Raw genomic sequence first — 19,793 nt, 5'->3', positions numbered from 1 at the left:
ACCAACAGCTCTTGCACAGCCCCTCAGAGACCTCCACCTGTGCCGCATGCGCAGAAGGCGGAACGTCGGGAAGGAGCGCATGCGTGGCCGCTCTAGAAGGGGGCACTTGGTCAGTCTTGCGCACGCGCAGCCTCTCTCTCTCTCTCGTGGGTGTGACCATCGCCCGTCAGGATTTCCTCCTGCTCGCCCGGTGCTCCCCGCAGAGCGAGACGAGCGGGTCTCCCGGGGGGGCGCATGCGCAGTATTCCCGCCGCTTAGGCCGCGGCTTCTCGCCCTCGCGTGTTCGGCCCGGTTCGGGTTCTGCCGCCCCCTTCGCCATGATGATGATGGCGCTGAGTAAAACCTTCGGGCAGAAGCCCGTCAAGTTCCAGCTGGAGGAGGACGGCGAGTTCTTCATGATCGGCTCCGAGGTGAGCGCCTCTCCCTCCCTCCCGCGCTGCTGGGCTCGGGGCGGGCGGCGGAGAAGCGCCTGGCTCCTCCTCGCTTGGACCTCCGGGAGCATCTCCCCGGGCGGCGGCGGCGGCGGAGAAGCGCCCCCCACGAGCTCCGCCTCCCTGTGTCCTGGGCAGGCCGGCCGCAGTCCGGGGCAAGGGCGGGATTCTCCTACTGCCTCTTTGGGATGTTGTGAGGCTGTTTGCTAACTGGCTACTCATGTCCTCTCTCCCGAGACCTGCACTCTTGTGCTCCCTGGTCCATTGTAGCCGAGGGAGGCTGCGTGCACTCGAAAGCGCACGCCTCGGATACGTCTTGGCTGGTCTTAAAGGTGCCGCCGGACTCGCATTTTGTTAAGACTCCCCCTGTTCCGCGAGGGGTCGTCGGAAGTAGACTGGAGCTGACTCCGGAGCCGGCGCTTTCGCTCCCGTGGATTGCACGCAAGCCACCCACGCTGCTTTCCCCAGAGAAGGCCGCCCTGGGTGGTGGTTCTGCGGCATGAGAAGCGTGGCTGCAGGAGAACAAAGGGATCCGCTGCATGATCGAGGGCCCTTAGCATTTGTGGAGGATGGACTTTGGAGGGCAGCACCCCGAGAGCTTGGAGGGATGTTGTCGCCAAAAGCGTTCATGGGAGCTGAGGGGCTTTGTTGGGAGTCCTGGGTTCAGAGGGTCTTTGGACTCTCAGTAAAGTGGGGACGGGAGCCTGGTTCAGGTATGGAGGCGATGGAGTAGTTAAGCACAGAGGTAGTAGAATGTATTGTGCCTCCTCAGAATGCAGGTTCAAATTCTAGAATGCTTCTGTATGTGGAAATGTTTCCTTGTTTGTTTTTTTTAAAAAAAACGCTTCAAGAAGCAAACCAACCATGTTTGTGTTGGTTTCGCACAACTTTAATAATGCAGAGGAACTCTGAAACATGGAATCCAGCTCCTATACTCCATTCTCCCATCTTACTACTATCCTAAAGGAGGGAACCAAGCCTCACTTGCTCTTCAATCTTGTGCTTCTGTGATCCGGAGCAAGAAAGCCTACAGTGCACAAAACGAACATGGGGGGGGGGGGGACAGGATCACCCTTGCACAGCTAGCCTGACATGGTTATGAGCCTAAGCATATATTGTTTATGGGTTCATTGCCAGCATTGTGATGTATATGCAGGGATGGAACTAGAAGAATCAGTGTCCATTGCTTTCCTATATACATTAGCTGTATGATCTTGTGTATATAAGGTTTGTATAATATTAAAATCAGATGAGGGCAGAAATGGTCACACACCACCTGCTTTACACATTTACAAATTAATGGTTATGTGCTCTGCTAGATCTCTCTCTGCCACTCATAGTACATGCTAAGCCATAGTATGCAGAAAGCCACTTTTAATAAGCTGTGGCCCACTTGGATTGAGGAGGTTGTATGCAGCATAAGGCTGACACCTGTAGTTGCAGCAGCATTTCTCTTTGCCTTGCAGGTGGGCAACTATTTGCGTATGTTCCGTGGTTCCTTGTACAAGAGGTACCCCTCGCTCTGGAGGCGACTGGCCACAGTGGAGGAGAGGAAGAAAATTGTTGCCTCTTCCCATGGTAAAAAATTCTGACAAAATTGCTAGTCGATTCATTCTGCATTGAAAACTCACTGTTACTTGTTCAGACAATCAGGGTGACTGAGTTTCCTGTGAAGAAAAATGGGAGCACGAGATTGTTTCCTGCTAGTATTTTTTCTCAGAGTGTAGCCAGAGTCCGGCCAGCCTGATAGTAAATAAATTTAAAGATTAGCGAAATATAATTGTATCCAGCATCATTTAATTTCTGCCCTCAACTACTTTTCATGCCATAATAGCACTCCAAAGAGTGTGCACAGGAATTGTGCTCATGTGCTAGCGCTGGTGTGCATGCATACAAGCATAGGGGCCCACTTTCAGCTAGATTAAAAATCACACTGGTAAATCAGGTATATAGGAATGAATGACATTTTAATTTAAGTGCCTTGATCTTTGTTCAGTGAATCTATCTCACTGTCATTAAAACAAAAATGTGGGGAAGACGGTAAAATTTTGTGGCAGATCAACAAGCATGAACTTTCCATGCACTTTCAAGCTGTTCATGGAGGTTCGTGCCAGTTTGAGAGCAGAGACATTTCAAGACAGTCTCTGCTCAATCAAAATATTTATATAACTTCCAAGCAACAACTTGGAGGACATGTAAGGGAGCATCTGGGAGAGATTCCCCTGCTGCATCAATGTCTCTGTTCTATACATCCCTGAACGTGTCCCTGTCAGGATGGCAGTTGACAGGCGTAAGTTCAGGAGTGTATAGAACGGATCCTGTGCAAGCTAGAGACACCAAACACACAGCAGGCTTCCCTCAGATGCTCCTCTACATGCCCTTCAAGTTTGATGTCTCTAGCTTGTACAGAATCTGTTATGTATATTCTTGAACCTGCACCTGTCAAAATGACATCTGACAAGTGGTCATTTTGACAGGCGCAGGTTCAGGAGTATTTAGAACAGATCTTGTGCAAGCTAGAGGCACCAAACTCACAGGAGGTCTCTGGCTGACTCTTCTCTGTCTGCCCTCCAAGTTTGGTGAGAATCCAAGTTGCACACACACTCTCCAAGATGACCCAGGAAATTATAGTCATTTCCCCAGGCAATTGTTCCCCAGGAAGCACTCGCCTAGGAGCACCTGGGGGGGGGGGGTGTTAACTCAGACCCTGTAAATCCAGTCCTCAGCAAACTTGGAAGGTAGGAGATCCCCTGTGAGTTTTGTGCCCACTGGAGGACCATTCTACCATCTCACTGACCGAAACAGTCCGTGAGGTGACTAAAAGTCATGACAGCCTGTGGTCTGTGAACAGGGCACACCGGGACCGCATTTTTCCAGTTTGTGCCCATTCCTATTTATAATGCAACAACATAACAAATCAGATTTTTCTGTTACATTTTTGCACTGCTTTCAATTGTTTCTTTGGAAACATAATATGAACGCAGAATCATTGCAGCCCTGACTGGCTGTAAGTTTACTTGTGGCTGCTATAGAATTCCCTGGTAGGGTGGGAGCGGTAGCATGATTAAAAGTATAAGTCCGTTGGTCTCTGAATTTGCTTTTTTCATTTTCTCCTTTCAAAGAATCTCAGCGGAGCCACAGTCCGAGAAGATGTAAGTCAATCAATACATATGTATATGAATCATTCCAGTATTAATTTGATTCTTTGTATACTAATTCATGGGTTGTGGAGGGGGGAATTTACATTGCTATATTTTAAGGTAGTCATCTCGGTTGTGGCCCTTCTTGGTGCTGTTGAAACCCAACATTTCTGTCCAGCAGACTCTGAATAGTATTTTTTTTTTTACTATCCAGCTAGAGTGACTTTGGATATTTTGACCTCTGTTACTGTACTGTTATGGGACCCTGGGCTGTGATGTTGGCCAGTCAAGTCCAAACATTAGCTGCTAATTGTGGTCATTGGTAGCTCAGAAGTAGATGGATATTCATTAATATTGAATTGCTTTAGATAAACACTGAGAAATTTGCATTGGGTCACCGAGAAGGGATCACAGAATGAGTTATTGCAGATGGACCAGCAAAATACTCTGTGGGCCTTACCCAGTAGAATCAGTGGAAACTATAAGGGCAGCAAGAAGAGGTTCAGTAGGCTATGTATACCTTACTTAGCCCTTCAGGTGATTTCCATGAGTATTTGTAAGGGAAATATAGGGATCTTTCTAGCCCAGGTTGCTGTATGAATTGCATGACCCTTGATATTTGATTCATCTCTCAACTATTGTATTTATGTCCACATCTCACAGGGACTTAAGGCAGATTACACATAGTGAGTCAGCATAGTCAACAAGATGGGCCATTCAGTAATTAATACAAGTAATCAGAAAGGACTGAAACATAGGATAAGTATAAAAACAACACATTAAGCGATACAGAAATTATATCAACAAGACCTTTCTTACAATAAGCTATACATAGCAGTATAGTACACAATCCAAGCGGGTCTGTAAAACCATTTTGAACAGTGCAACCTACTCTCTGCACAGAAAAGCCCTTGTGAATGGTTCATGTTTTGTGTAGCTGTAGGCATAGGTATAGCTATATAAATCTCAGGAGGACCATGTCCACACAGCTCCTTTTCTGATTCTAGATCATGGTTATACAACTCTAGCCACAAGTGTGACCCTCTTGAAAGCTTCTGAGGTAGAAGAGATCTTGGATGGAAATGATGAGAAATACAAGGCAGTATCAATCAGCACAGAGCCTCCCACCTACCTCAGGTAAAAATGGATGCATCTTCTGCTCCCTGAGAAAACCCAGAACCATAGGAGTCTGCATTTGTCATGGTATGAAAGCGGCCATTCAGTGGGCTTATTTTAAGTTGATAATATTTTATTTTGCTGACAAGAACTGTCAGCAACAGTCCTCTAGAGTGACTGCATTTTTTATTGCAAATGAATTACTCTGGTTTTGAGAGAAAAGCATATTTAGACTTTTTTTGTATTCTCAAAGCAACCAGATATAAATGCCATGATGCTTGTTTTCCATTCAGCAAATGATCTCCTCTTTTAGAGAACAGAAGGCAAAAAGGAACAGCCAGTGGGTTCCAACCCTCCCCAACAGTTCTCACCATCTTGATGCCGTACCATGCTCCACTACTATCAACAGGAACCGGATGGGTAGGGACAAGAAGAGAACATTTCCACTCTGGTGAGTGTATGTTGCTAGCTTGTGTTTTATCAGAGGTGACTAAGTGTTGAGTGACTGAACGTGGACCTGGGAAATTTGAGTTCAGATTTAAGTTGTGAGGTTTAGGTACCCAAGCATCCATTTTCTGCGTGTAAAAGGAATATAGTGATGACATACCAGGTAAATGACAGAGACATACATCTGGCCCCAGGGCCTAGTAAAGTCTTTAGGTTGAGAGAAATGCCTACTCCAAAGGCCTTCATGATCCTGGGGGGATGACAAAGTGTCCAATTTTGAAAACTTGATGGGGCTGTTCTGTCTTGGGGATCCCCACACACACACCATCTTTGTTACATATAGATCAGGGGTCCCAAACCTTTGTGAGTACATGGGCACCTTTGGCATTCTGACACAGCATGGTGGGCACAGGCAAAAAATTGCTGTTGCAGGAGGGGGAACCAGATACAAAATGTCTGCTGTAGCTTACATTAAGTCACGCAGTGAAGATCTCTGTGCTATGGCAACAGTCGCTGCCAACGCAACATTTTTGTAAAAACAAAACAAAACAGCCAATCAAGCCTTGCTGGGCAAAAACCGTACCTGGCCCCATCCACCCATTTTCTTAAAACACTTGATGAGTGCAGTGGTGCCCGTGGGTACCACATTGGGAACCCATGGCATAGATGGATGCTGTCTTTCAAAGATGAGAAACAGGTACTCAAAAAACATCCTTGTCTTCATTGTTTCCAGGGTTTAATTCTGTAAGAGCTACCATGGCTATAAAAGAAGTACCAGTTCATATTAAGGTCTTTTATTCCCTCTTCCCTTTCCTGCTGGCAGGGGTGACTTTCGTGCCTCATTAATTTACTGCCACAATTCTGTATTCCAGCTTTGATGACCATGACCCAGCTGTAATCCATGAGAATGCCTCTCAACAAGAGGTGCTTGTTCCAATTCGACTGGACATGGAGATAGATGGGCAGAAACTGAGGGATGCTTTTACATGGAACATGAATGGTTTGTAAGGGGCAGTAGAGTGCATGGGAATATGGAATGGGATTATTGATTTTCTCAAATATCCTGCAGTATACACTGATAACCATTCTCTGAATGGTGAATTTTCTCCAATATTGTATCTTGATTATTCTGCTTACTTTTGAAAAGATATTCCTAAATAGTGAAGAAAAGCAGTCAGGAGTGAGTGAATATGTTGAAAGGTGGGCTGTAAGATCTGATATTGAGAAGCAAGGTATTCTCCCTTTCCCCGGAGGAAGGGTCAGAATTCCAGCATTTTAGTATCGTTGTGGCCCTGGTAGCTGCACAGTTCATGGAAAGTCTGCTTCTCTTGAGCTAGAGATTCTCTAAATTCTCTAAAGGGATGTGAGTGTCCTGCATAGTGCAGGGGAGTAGACTAGATGAGGTCCCTTCCAACACTGTGATTCTAAATGCTTCTGATTAGTAAATACAACAACTTTAATAATAATAACAAGGACTTTCTTTACCTCTATCAGAGAAACTAATGACTCCAGAAATGTTTTCGGAGATTCTCTGCGATGACCTGGATTTGAATCCTTTGACCTTTGTTCCTGCTATTGCGTCAGCAATCCGACAACAGATAGAATCTTACCCTACAGACAGTATCCTGGAGGACCAGTCAGATCAGCGTGTCATTATTAAGGTAAAGAGAGGTGGCCAACAATTGCCCTGGTTCTGCTTGCAGCTGTCTGATTAAGGGGATACTTCAGCTCATTGCAACCGGTTTACAGGGAAGTGCTGAGTGTCAGTGTTGTCAGTAAGGCTGCTGGTAATAAATGCATTCACAAGAAGCACATCCAGTTCCGTTTCTGTTGTAATTGATCCTCTATTTTAACTACATGCAGGATTACCCCTGCAGTTCATCAGTTTTGAGCTGGCTATTCTGTGCTCCTTTACTTTCAGTGAAACCATAGAAAGGATGGGTGGCAAATGCTGGCAGGGGCTCATGGGAATTGTAGTCCATGAACATCTGGAGGACCACAGGTTGACTACCCCTGCCTTAAAACAGTCAGTAGTAAGATGTAGAGTATGGAAGAAAATGAAGCCATCCATTTCCCTTTTCTTTCAAATTCTGCACAAACGTGGTAGGGCTGGGGAGAGTATTATGATCCTAAGATTATGTGTAGTGCCAGCAATATGATGATACCTCTTTGCCATTTTCATCTAGCTCAACATACATGTGGGGAACATCTCCCTGGTGGACCAGTTTGAGTGGGATATGTCAGAGAAAGAGAACTCACCAGAGAAGTTTGCGCTGAAACTGTGCTCAGAGCTTGGACTGGGTGGCGAGTTCGTCACCACTATTGCTTACAGCATCCGGGGGCAGCTGAGCTGGCATCAGAAGACATACGCATTCAGGTAAGAGGCACGGCTTGTCCCTCAACAGGTGCCACAAGGCGATTCTAGACTGCTTGTTTGGAGTGTAGGCCTCGTGTGACTCCAGCTGTTGTGCTGTAGAGGCTTGCTGAAAGTTCTCTCGATGGCGGGAGAAACCTGCGCTCTGAACTGCAGCAGCATTTCCCCTCTTTTTCTTTTGTCCTGTGTCTTGGTCTTTTTAGTGAGAATCCTCTGCCAACAGTAGAGATTGCCATTCGTAACACTGGAGATGCTGACCAGTGGTGCCCACTACTTGAAACTCTGACAGATGCAGAAATGGAGAAGAAAATCCGGGATCAGGACAGAAACACAAGGTGCTACTGCCTGTTCATGTGGATTTCATTGTTATTAGTTGGTAAAACACAACTGACATTTAGGATTTTTTTTCATGTGCTATGTGTTATAAGGATTTCAAAATTGCTCATAGCTGGGGGGGGGTTAATTTATCTTGCGATATTAACATTGGTAGTAGTATCACCACACATTCAGTGTCATTTGCTTCTTGCAGATCTCTAGGCCCAACGGAACAGTACTTAGTTAGGCAGGAGCTGTTTTGAAATGGAGCTGTCAAGATTCAGACGTCATCCTGGCTAATATTCCTTTTGTTCATCCAATTTCATATCCAAAGGGCACCAATAGTCTGCCATATGTACTAGCAGAAACGCCCGTTGCAAAATAAATACAATGGGCTCTAGCTCCCCCCAGCATCTAGGTCAGCTCCACCAAGGCCTTGCAAAGCCAGGGCAAGGCTGCTTGGGGCCGGGGGGAGTGCCAGCGGGTTGTTCTCACGTCCCTCCTCCCCAACCCAGCTCCGCCAAGGCCTTGCAAGGTCATGTGGAGCTGCTTGGGGCTTGGGGGGTGGGTATGGCATTCTCCCCCCCCCCCACAATGCCAAGGACAGGGCTCGTTCTGTCTCCTCCCAACTCCTGCCTACCAGCTGGCTGCCCTCTTGGTGGCAGGCAAGGTCCCAGCCAGCCTGTGCAGCTGCCCAAGCATGCAACTTGCAGGCGAATGGGCAAGCAGCAGTGAGGCCTCACAGTGTGGCATCCCCCTCCCTCCCAGGCCCTCCTCCCTGCCTCCCTGCAGCGACCATGGCCTCCACACAACACCAAGGCCAGCTGTCACTCCACCTCCCTCCCAGCTCCTGCCCGCTGGCTGCTAAGCCTCATGGTGGGAGGTGACGCCTCGAGTCATGCCACTCCTGGCCCCCCCACACACACACAACAGTGAGGCCGGGGCTGCCCCCCTTCCCAGGCTCCAGTTGCTGGCTGGGCAATTGCCCTCCCCACAACCATGGTCCCAGCCCCCCCTCCTTCCCACTCAGCTTGCACTGGCTGTGGGTGGCTTACCTGTCACTGTCGGTGCTTCTTCGACATAGAAGATGTTGGAGGGGGATGCAGCCAGGGGCAGGAGAGCCTACATGATTGGCTGTTCGTTGGACAGACAGCCAATAAGGTAGACGATGAGTCCCAACTCCTCTTGCCACCCCTGTAAAGCTTTATTCATGTTACAGATTATGCAGAATGACGCAGTGTGCCTTGAAATCAAATGGCATGCTTCAAACCCTTACTGAGAACTATCATGAAGCAAATGCACAATTTGATAAACAGTAGTGAGTCCTGCATTTATGCTAATGTTTACATATGATCAGCCTTTGTCATACTCCAGGTGTTTTTAAAATAAATCCTTAGAACCCACGCACACAACAGGGGCAGTTTGGTCTGATCATGTTTCAGGAGGGTTTTTTTTCCTCTGTAAGCTGCTGATCATGCCTGTCTCTGTCTCCCTTGCAGGCGTATGAGGCGTTTGGCCAATACTGCTCCTGCCTGGTGATTGGCCTGAAGTGGCAGGAATTCAACCTCCAGACTGTTTCCGTGAAGGACTGAGCCTTTGGCCTCTGTCTTGCTGTAATTGTCCACCCTCGGACTGACAGAACAGCACATCAGAAGACTGGGGCTTCATGGCTACGTGTTGAACAAGGGTCCAAGTAGAGACCTGAGGCAGTTGTCTGAGCCTTTCTTTCTTTCTTCCCTCCCTCACCTAGTGTGAACAACTTTTTAAATAAAAGACGTGAGTAATATCCAGGTTTCAATTAAATGTCTCCAGTGTGGGCGTCCCCTTTCCTGCTAATGATTTTCAGTATAGCTGTGGTTTGTCTGTTCTGCATGCAGACTGATGATACCCCGGCCTTCCTTGCAGGGCAGTGGAATTCTAAACACCTTTGCCAGAGAGAAGGAAGAGACACGTATCAGGACTGAACTGCATTTCCCCCATCTTGTTACAGGCATTTAAGCTTGGATGTGGCCAGAGGCAGAGGCCTTTTTCTTGACTGTTCACCTATGGCCTGGATTCCCCAGTGCTGAGAAAAGTATAAATATTTGAATAAATTACTTGGAAGGAGTGACAGGGCTAATAGTGGAAACAGTTGTAAGTCTTATTTTACAGTAGAGGTGTAGAGGCAAATTCCTCCAAGAGATGACTGGTAAACAGAGCAAAATTAGGAGTGTTTCTTACAAAGGATTACAACATTCTCATCTGGCTGTTAGTCTGGAGGAATGAGCCTAATGGAGGTTTCTGTTTATGCTGAATTTATGTCTTTCAAGCAACAGCAGGGATGGTGTGGTCAAACCTTGCCTCCTGCTACAAGAGTCACAGTTGCTTCTTCAGCCCGATATTACAATACTGGGCACAAATTAGACTCCTGTCTCTGGCAGGAAAAATGCTGAAACAGCATTGATTTGATTATATCTCCTCTTGAAAGAGAGCCTCTTGTGGTGCAGAGTGGTAAGGCAGCAGTCTGAAAACTCTGCCCATGAGGCTAGGAGTTCAATTCTAGCAGCTGGCTCAAGGTAGACTCAGCCTTCCATCCTTCCGAGGTTGGTAAAATGAGTACCCAGTTTGCTGGGGGGGTAAATGGTAATGACTGGGGAAGGCATTGGCAAACCACCCCGTATTGAGTCTGCCGTGAAAACGCTAGAGGGCATCACCCCAAGGGTCAGACAGGACCCGGTGCTTGCACCGGGGATACCTTTACCTTTTACCTCTTGAAAGAAAAAAGTAGCAAGTGTTGACTGGCTTCTGTTTTCCTGGTGGCTTCCCTCTTAGTTTTAACTGCTGAAAGGAGTTCAGAGCCCTCTGCAGACAGCCTGCTGTTATGGTGCTTGGACACAGAGTTCACTTCATTAAATTTGCTCTTTAGTGTAAGGGGTACCATAGCTGCCTCTAATTGTCAATGTACAAGCTTGAAGGCAATTCTAGAAGGACCCATGTTGAGAACATTGCAGTCTTGCAAAGGCAGAAGTATGGAGAGTGATATTGGACCGAGCAACCTTAGAAGCACTTGGGCTGTTTTCACCTTGGTTCTCAAAGTAAGTGCATGTTGGTGTCTATCTTGTACTCCTGGCTGGCAGGAACTTCTTGTGTTTGATACATGTTCACACCCATTTTGCAACCAGAATCATAAGTCTGTACAAGCAGCCTCAGCACTGAATTTAAAGGTGGAGAACAGCCTAGCCCTAATTCATACTCTGTCACAAAGCCTATTAGATTATCTTGGGCCAAACATTATTTCTATGATCTAGCAAAGACTTGACAGTCAGGCTTTGTATATTGTGTCCCAAATATAGGCCTTCCTTGTGGCACAAGGCAAGAATAAATGCAAATAAGCATCGCCACTGTTCATAATTCTGATTGCATTTATTAAGTCAGTAAGTTCAAGTGATTGTGGAAGAAAGGAGAAGCAGAAAGGTTTGCACTTGTACTGAACAGATGTCGTCTGCCATATTTTGCACCCACTTTATTTCACACTTAGATTACACAGCAAGGAAATATGGATCTTCTCTCTTAATTAGCATATGGGGGGTAGGGTCAAGGTTACAGGTTTGTACGTTTTTAACTGCTACCAAATGTTATAGGTACAGACCACAGAGAAGGAGAAATGGAACTGAGCCATGGGCAGTGTTTTTTCTCTCTCCTGACCTGGTCAATTTGATTTCATATTCTTTCCAGTTATCTTTGATGCCTGTTGCCACCTTCTGCAAATTGGGAATGAGTGGATCAGTAACCAGGCAGGAGGTTTTACCTGCTGAAATCATGAAGGAAATATAAAACACACTTGCTACCCATTTTAAAAAAACAACAGAGCCTGGGGGTGAGTAGGTGAGGGATGTAGGAAAACGGGGCCAGGCCTGGATTGAGGATTTCAGTAGCTTCTGCCTGTGCAAAACGTCTTAGGCACCTGAGGCCTAGAAAGCTGGAGAAAAAAGACAGGTAAATTGAATTCTGTGGCAGATCCTCATTCCATGCGTCTTGGCACATGGAAAGCACAGTGACAACTGAAAAGGCGGCAGCTCTCTTTACCGTGTTTTTGAAGCCGCCATATAAGAGTAAAATTTCTGGCTTGATGTGGAAGTTGAGGGTACTTAAGATGCTGAACCACCTGGTTTTAAATGCCCAGTCTGTAGAGTCTTTTGCCTGTAACTTCCATGGAGTTCAGCAAATGCATCTTCCAGTCCTTTGCAACATTCAATACTTCTACGGAGTTCTCCTTCCATGTCCTGAGCTGCAGCATAGCTTGTCAGTGGAAAGGAGGAGAGTGGCACAAGAATACAAATCAGCTCTGCTGAGATGACAATCTGTATCTGGTTCAACACCATATAAGGCAGGGGATATGACTGTGCCTTAATTGCTATGGCAGCTGTGGTTGGTTTGGGTCTTGAGCAGGTGCAGGAGCCTCCTCTGGGGGAGGGTTAAAGTTAGGATTCTCCTCAGGAAGGGGATTGTAGTTAGGATCCTCCTCGGGAGGGTCGAACACAAGTTTCCTGTGACAGAAGAGGCCCGCCCCGACAGAAAATAAATCCAAAGTGAAAACTAGGAGGGTGTGCCCCCATCCAGCGTCTGCCACCAAATGTATGTCCATCCACCTACATATACTATGCATTTAGAATCAGCCCTGTTTTTTTTGCCCTCCTGAGATATTAAAGCCCTGCTTCATGTTCATTTTCCTCTCCTGACCCTAATGGGTCACTTCCAACCCAGTTTCCTGCCCCATCAGTGCGCCCCAGGGAAAGAAGTCATATCTGTCTAAGCCACAGTACTGACTTTTTAGGAACATGCTGGTTCTTCCATGGGAGCAATCACTCTTCATGCAGCCTGGATCCTGCTTGAATGTTAATCCTCAAGGGCTGCCTAAATGCTCTAAATGGTCATTGGTCTGGACCAAACAAGGACTTACAGGAATCCTGGTGTAAGTAGTAATTTCTTTCCTCCAGGCTGGTTGGGGAAGACATCTTCAAGGAAGTAATAGACATGGCCCACAGCAATTCCTGTAGAAACAAGAATGCCCAATAGATGCCCCTGTCTGTCTAAAGCAGCATTACTAAGTTATCCAGTTTAACTAGAAGCACTGTTTGAATAGATATGTTCTGCCCCCTGCAGAGCCCCAGCCAAACACCCCAACTCTTTTCATGCTGCTGATTGTGGAGGCAGGGTCTTCCTTTGCCACCACCCCTTTCATTGTCTCACTGATCATCCAACCTATGAAAGCCTTCTGAAGAGCTCAATGACTTTTGTATTTAATGTTTTATTGTAGACCCAACATGGCTATTTTAACATCTCTTAATCTGGGCGTTGCTTATATAGGTGTCTGAACTGTTGTGCCCAACAATGAGGGTCAGTGCTTCCATGTTTCATGCCTGAATCTGCAGCCAAGCAGCTCTCTCCCAGTGATAAACCAGAGCCTCTGTTTATTCTCCCCCCCCTCCCAGATAGCTGCAGAGGGTTGCTGCTGCAGATTGAAAGCTCAAAACTTGCACAGTAAATCTCCCTCTCACACCTCTCTTTAAATAGGTAGTAAATATGCTTGTCCACAGATATTTTGCACATCTGTGCCGAAGGAATGATTTCACTGCCCCTGACTTTGTAGCATAGTCCCTCTTACCTAGGAGGTCAATGAGAATGGAGTTGCCCAGCAGTAGTGAGAATCCCATCAGGACCCATGGCAGGAATGGGGCCTGGAAGTTCAGCAGACCAAAGAAGTTCATCCGGATATAAGGGTTTCTCCGGCTCCACACATACACCAGCATGATGGTGAAAGCCTGGCCTAGAAAGAAGAGGCCAGCAAAGAGACCAAAAAGCTGCAAGCTATGGAGTGAAAGGAAAATCATACATGTGCTTTATAAAAGTCTGAAGTTGCTTTTTTTAAAGGGGAGACATATTGCCTTAAGGAATACCACCATGATTTTGCTATCTTGATATGCCTAAAATGAACTAGTGGCCCCAAAGGGAAGCCACTAAAGGCAGGGAGGGATGCTTAGTTAAAAGTAGTGAAGTATGTTTTTAGACACAATTTGAACACACTGCACAGGATACATCTGCTCAGGTGCTATTTCAGAAGGTAAACAGAACCAAGATAGTAGACATCTGCTGGAGAAACAAACCAGGTTGAATTCTGAGGCTGAGGAAATATTGGTTGGGTTACCTTAATAGGACTGCATAAACTGCATAAAGTGGGTACTTCATTAAGGCAGTCAAATGCCATAGAGCAAGTTTTAGTGTTGCTATTTTAAAGCTATTTTTACTTTAGAGAAAATGTTATCCTTCTACCTCCATCAAGACCAATTGAGCAAGTCCTAGATTGCAGTGCAAAGATGCTCCCTCCAGAGTCTGTAAAGTGATCCCCTGGCCTGGAGAATCCTCTTTGCAAATTAAAAATACTTGAGAACTTGTAAAACCCAATAAAAAGGGTGTTGCGGTTCAGGAAGTAAATAATCACAATCAGACTGACAAATGCCATACCTAGTGTCTAATAATATCAAACTATTTCAGCTGATCAGAAATGTCATCTGTCTCTTGCAGTTCCCACCCCCTAGTATGCTACTAGTGTGAATGCTGGAAATGGTTCAGGGCCATGCCCTCCTTTCCACCAACCATGAAAGCAGTGCAGAGAGGCTTAGGTGACAGCCATCCTACTCTTCTCCATGTGAAGTATACACAGTAGCTCAACCAAAAGGATACTGTCATGAGAAACCCTCCAAAAAGGAACATGAAGATAAAGTCAGCTGTCCTTCCACGGAAAGAGCCTTCTTCCAGCATGCGGCAGTATCTGTACCTGTGACCAAGGAAGAAGGCAGCAGTAAAGGAAGCTAAAAGATGGAAGATTTAGTGGACTGGATAGCAAAATTGCTCCAGTGAATACAAGAAACTGCACTGAAGGAAACAGCCTGATGGGAAGCTCAAAACTGAATCAACCCCATTCTGCAAAGTCCTCTCTTGAGAGCAGAGTATTAACCACTGCAATTCTGAAGACATCGTACGGCTGCAGGGTGAAGCTTCTGGGTCAGGCTTTCTCAACCATGGTTTCATTAAACCCTGGGGCTTCTTGATAACCCTGGAAGGGTTTCCTGAATGGGTGAGAGTTAATTAATTTTTCAGGAATTTTTTCAATTTGTTAAACATTTATTAGGTGCTATGACCATATGTGGCCATGTTGACCTGCCCCCTATCCCAAAATGGCCAATGATGGCTCAGGAAGGGATGGGGAGGGGCCCTGGGTGGGCATGTGCACAGCTATGCTTCCCAACCATATTCTGCATAATCGCACAACTTCTGGGGTTTCTAAAAGCCCGATGAATGTTTCATGGGTTTCTCAATAGTAAAAAGGTTGAGAAAGGCTGTTCTAGATAGTGACAGACATGTTCCAGAGTGGCAGGGGCAAGGAACATGGCTCAGAATTTGGTATTATGTTTTGGTTTTTTTAGGGTCCCATGTCTACTGCTAATGTCTGATAACAGGATATTTCCTTCAGCAGCAGGAAGGAATTTATCCTTGGGATAAATGTCCTGCAACTTCCTTACTTCAGATGGAAAGCATCTGGTTTGCTTCCTAGGGCCCTGAGTGTATTGTACGGCACTTGTTTTGTGATTACAAGTACCATATTGGCATTTTACAGCTGGGTCTTACAAAAAGCTACAGACTATAAAATAATATTGCAGTTTGTATGAAGCAATCTGCATTTTTATTTTGACTACATACAGATTTATGTACAAAATCTTTATCCTACCTTTCTGTCCTCAAAAGCAGGGGTAGTCAACCTGTGGCAAACACTGGCAGGGGCTCATGGGAATTGTAGTCCATGAACATCTGGAGGACCACAGGTTGACTACCCCTGCTCAAATGGACACCTATAGCACCTAACAATTTGAAACATACATAACTCGGTTTTGCTGTCATTCATTTGTGCTACTGCAAACCTTCTACCCCAACGGATTCTCTACTTCTCCTTCACTCATCTCCATTTAACAGTGCATGCCAAAATGCTTTAATCTCTGTAGAATACCAAACACTACTTCGAGTTCAGTTGCTTCAAGTGGCAGCCAGGCTGCAACAGGGTTTGCTCTGGTATGCTCGAAGAGTGAAGCAATTGTATATCTCCCAGCACGCAGCTATGCAGTTCCTTAATCTTGTCTCTACACCTAGATATACAAAGCAGGAGGTAGAGGGTGTTAAATTTGGGGGGGGGCTTTCTGTGAATGGCCGAAAACAACAGCAGCAACTCAAGGAGTTCAGGGAAGAAGTAAGGTTTAAATGGAATGGGAAGGAAATGAAACGTTCTCAGTTATGGAACAAATTGCCACCTCCTTCCAACCTCTTTTCAGCAAACAAAGCCTGACTTTCTGGAACTTAGTCACAAGTTTCCTGACTGTGCCAGCTGTTAAACCAAAGAAAAAGGTTAACGTCTTTACTACGGCTTAAGCTCAATCCTAATTGTAATAACTGTGTCAGTCTTTCAGGCGGTTTGTTGCAGTGAACTGAATGACTGATGCAGTTACTGCATCTGCTAGTTCTTCTGCTTAGAGCCTTACCCTTGTAGACATGCAAGTTGGCCTGAGCCCTAGAATGCAGAGACAAAAGGCAGCACAGCACAGATCTCAAAACCGGGTAGATTGACCAGGAGACAAATCCAAGTAGACCAGGGGAAACGAGAGGGGCCAAGCACAAAGGATACAGGAATATCATGTTGAAGAAGAAGCTGAATCCCAAGGGCCCGAAAAACAGGAAGTTGGTGAGGAGTCTCCAGATCTGCAAAGAAACAACAGGCCATGCATAGCAGTCCCTGCCCATCCCCTCCAGAGCTCATTTTGTCTCTGTGTGTCATGCACTGCTAAGTTGCTCCCAAATAACAGATCACAGTGGACCCTGTCATTAACATCCTCACTCAGTTCTTGTGAACTAAAGGTCATGGCTTCCTTTATTAAGTCAACCCATCTCATGCTGGGTCTCCTATTGCTAAACTGCCTGGGAAAGCAGGGCATGGAAAACTGGGGGGGGGGGGGGCGTGTCTCACCTGCAGTTTTCTGAAAATTAGATCCGGGTTGAAGTACAGCTGGAAAGGGGTGAGGAGATCCAGTTGCTGCAGGCAAGGAAAAGATGGAGAGGGACATTTAAGCGGCCAGGGACCAAGGCAGCCACTGCCCTCCTTGCATCACAGGCAGAGCCAGAGTCTGGCCTAGCGACCCCCTCCCCACAGGAAACCAAAACCTCTTGACCAGGAGCAGGGACGGCTGCAGCCCCGCAGGTAAGGAAGCGGCGCTCCCTCCCTCCCCCCCCCCCCGTCTCCATCAATCTCCCCGTTACCACGGCAGCAGTGGTGATGACGCAGGCGGTGGTGTAGGCGCGCGTCACGGCGGGGATCCCCAAATATTCTGCAGTGAAACCCTGATAGGCCATGGCCGGGAGATGGTGAGGCAGGCAAGCCAAGGCGGGGGGGCTCTTTAAGAGCACCCCACGATTTTCTTTTTTCCCCCCCCCCCTCCCGGTTTCAGGCCAATCACAAGGCGAGGAGCAACATCCCCCCCGGGAAAGCCCAGCCAAGGAGCGCCGAGCCTCGTCGCCGCGCTCCCGCCTTGCCCCCGCCGGCTTCAACCCGGAAAAGCCTGGCTAGGAAAGGGCTCGAGCTATTGGCCAAGTCTCTGACAACGGGGCGGTCGGAAGAAAAGAGCGACAGGCGCCCCGACCAATCAAGTCGCGCGGATCCGGCGCGTGGTTCATGTTGTGTCGAGAGAAGAAAGGCACACGTGTGCGCTGACAACAGGCGAGTGGCCAATGAGCGGGAAGGGTGGAAATGGAGACGGGCTCTCGCGAAAGGTGTCGCGGTTGCCATGGAGAGGAGTTGCTGTAGAAGCGGTAAGGAAGAAAGGATCGGCGGCGCGTGAACGGGGAGGCTCGGAAGGAAGGCAGCTGACCTCACTCGGTTTCCCTTGCTCTGGTGTTCTGCATCGTCACTTCCCCACCCTCTGCTCTTGGTTTCCTCCCTTCCTCGGGCGTTGCTCTTCCTGCCTTGCTTGTAGCTATTGGTTGATTGATTGATTGATTGATTTAGATGTAGTGCCCAGTGAGGGTATTGGCGGGGCTCTTGGTCTAAGAGCGGCCAAACATACTTCTGGGATCTCTAGTGTGTAGCGTGTAGTAGACGAAAGGGGCTTGACTATCCATTTTCCTCCCTAGGGGATTTTCGGGGTGCGCTGGAGATCCCCGACCAAAGGAAAAAGTTGTATTCTTAAGCATCTGTTATAGGGGTAGTCAAACTGCGGTCCTCCAGATGTCCATGGACTACAATTCCCAGGAGCCCCTGCCAGCATTCACTTCCCTTTCCTCTCCCCACAACAGACACCCTGTGAGGTGGGTGAGGCTGAGAGAGCCCAGTTAGAACAGCTCTATCAGTGCTGTGGCAAGTCCAAGGTCACCCAGCTGGTTGCATGTGGGGGAGCGCAGAATTAAACCCAGTTTGTTAGATTAGAAGTCCGCACTCCTAACCACTTCCCCAAGCATTAAGGACCTGTCTTTGTATTCTTCTCAAAGACCCCTTTGTTTGTTCTGTTTTCCAATGATCCTACAACCTCTTTAAATGCCTGGAAGGTTTCTATATGTTACTTCTATATGTTATTACCTTATCCCCATTTAGATGACATGGACATCAGGAATTAATCATTGTGAGCTGGCTACTCATTTCTGGCTGCTCTCCCCTTGGGCTCATGATATATTTAGCATTGCTGTACAACCTTGCATTTCATAGCCTCCTGTCACATTGTTTGTCATGATTTTCTTCATAGATCTGCTGAAGGGGACTCTGACCTGCATCAGTTTCTACCTCAATAAATCTGTTTGGTATCAAAGAACCACAAGACTTCACTTTGTTTTTAGCACTGATGAGGCTTACTCAGTTTCGGGTTATAACTTTAGTCATTTCAATTAACTTTTTGTCAAAGAATCTTAATCTCAACTGTCTTTCCCAACATTATTGTTTTGATCTTTAATAGTCACTTCCAAATTTTTGCCCTTAATTAGGGTGAATATTTCTTGCAAATCCATCATCTGGAAACATAGTGGCTTAGCAGTGAAATGTCAGGGCATAGGGAACAATGCAGATTAGCTCATTCCTATTACGTAGGAGAGAAAGGTGAGAATACAGCAGTGTGTTTTAGGTGAAAATTCCCTTTCATTGGGAAGCTTGTGGTGATGTACATGATTCTTCACTCCTCTGTTTTATCTGGTGGGATAGGTTAGGTTGAAAGAGCAAGTGGCTTAAAGTTAGCCAGTGAGCTTTGCATCCAAATGGGCACTTCAACGTAAGTTTCTCTTGTCCTATCCTGACCCCTTGACTATTATAGTACCTGGGCTATTCACATTATTCTTTTGCAGGATTTTTGTTCTGAGCAGCTTCCTTGAAGAAGGTTAATAAGAAACTTCCATGTCTTCAGTTGTCTTTGTTTTCTTTGGTAGGAATCCATTGCACCCAGTTGTGAAGAAACAAAAGCTTCACTTGCCTATCCATTACACAGAAAGTGCCGCAGACATTTATGTGGCCTTTAAAACAGCCCATAGTCCAAAGGTAGGCTTAGTAAGGCACAGTACAGGAACCATGTTCTTTTCATCAATTATCTGAAAGCAGAATAACAGAGTTGAGGTTGGAAGACTTGATTCAAGTGGGTAGCCGTGTTGGTCTGAAGCAGCACAATAAAACAGAATCAGTGGCACCTTTACGACCAGCAAAGATTTATTCAAGGTGTGAGCTTTCGAGTGCAAGATAGTATGAGGAAGAGTGCTTACACTCGAAAACTCACGCCTTGAATAAATCTTTGTTGGTCCCACTGGACTCTGATTTTGTTTTATTGGAAGACCTGAGTTTGCTTGTTTACTTTATAATCTGCCTTTCTCAATGAGACTCAGGGCAGATTACATGTAGCAAAACCAAGTAATGAAATAACA

At 46.5% G+C, this 19,793-nt stretch overlaps 2 protein-coding genes and 1 long non-coding RNA gene across 3 annotated transcripts; 2 read left to right on the top strand and 1 right to left on the bottom strand.

The window, feature by feature from the left end:
* Window positions 1-128: 128 nt before the first annotated feature.
* On the top strand, window positions 129-9,609 carry SMARCB1 (SWI/SNF related BAF chromatin remodeling complex subunit B1). Its single transcript, XM_077308592.1, has 10 exons — window positions 129-410; window positions 1,898-2,009; window positions 3,554-3,583; window positions 4,579-4,708; window positions 5,001-5,138; window positions 6,007-6,134; window positions 6,629-6,795; window positions 7,321-7,511; window positions 7,712-7,843; window positions 9,323-9,609. The coding sequence occupies exons 1-10, from the start codon at window positions 318-320 to the stop codon at window positions 9,360-9,362; spliced, it is 1,161 nt and encodes a 386-aa protein (XP_077164707.1). The 5' UTR covers window positions 129-317; the 3' UTR covers window positions 9,363-9,609.
* A 1,601-nt stretch (window positions 9,610-11,210) lies between these two features.
* Window positions 11,211-17,440, bottom strand: LOC143822885 (derlin-3-like). The gene is made up of 7 exons (XM_077308594.1): window positions 17,163-17,440; window positions 16,873-16,938; window positions 16,534-16,607; window positions 14,544-14,637; window positions 13,468-13,663; window positions 12,763-12,853; window positions 11,211-12,349 (listed from the first exon to the last, which is right to left on the bottom strand). The coding sequence occupies exons 1-7, from the start codon at window positions 17,253-17,255 to the stop codon at window positions 12,217-12,219; spliced, it is 747 nt and encodes a 248-aa protein (XP_077164709.1). The 5' UTR covers window positions 17,256-17,440; the 3' UTR covers window positions 11,211-12,216.
* On the top strand, window positions 16,858-18,692 carry LOC143822886 (uncharacterized). The gene is made up of 3 exons (XR_013226284.1): window positions 16,858-17,103; window positions 17,351-17,711; window positions 18,638-18,692. It is a non-coding gene; the product is annotated as an uncharacterized LOC143822886 (long non-coding RNA).
* Window positions 18,693-19,793: the final 1,101 nt, after the last annotated feature.

This window comes from Paroedura picta, chromosome 13 (assembly GCF_049243985.1).
Source record: "Paroedura picta isolate Pp20150507F chromosome 13, Ppicta_v3.0, whole genome shotgun sequence".
NCBI classification, from domain to species: Eukaryota; Metazoa; Chordata; class Lepidosauria; order Squamata; family Gekkonidae; genus Paroedura; species Paroedura picta.
The sequence above is the reverse complement of the archived record's forward strand: the minus strand, read 5'-3'. Positions and strand labels throughout refer to the sequence as shown.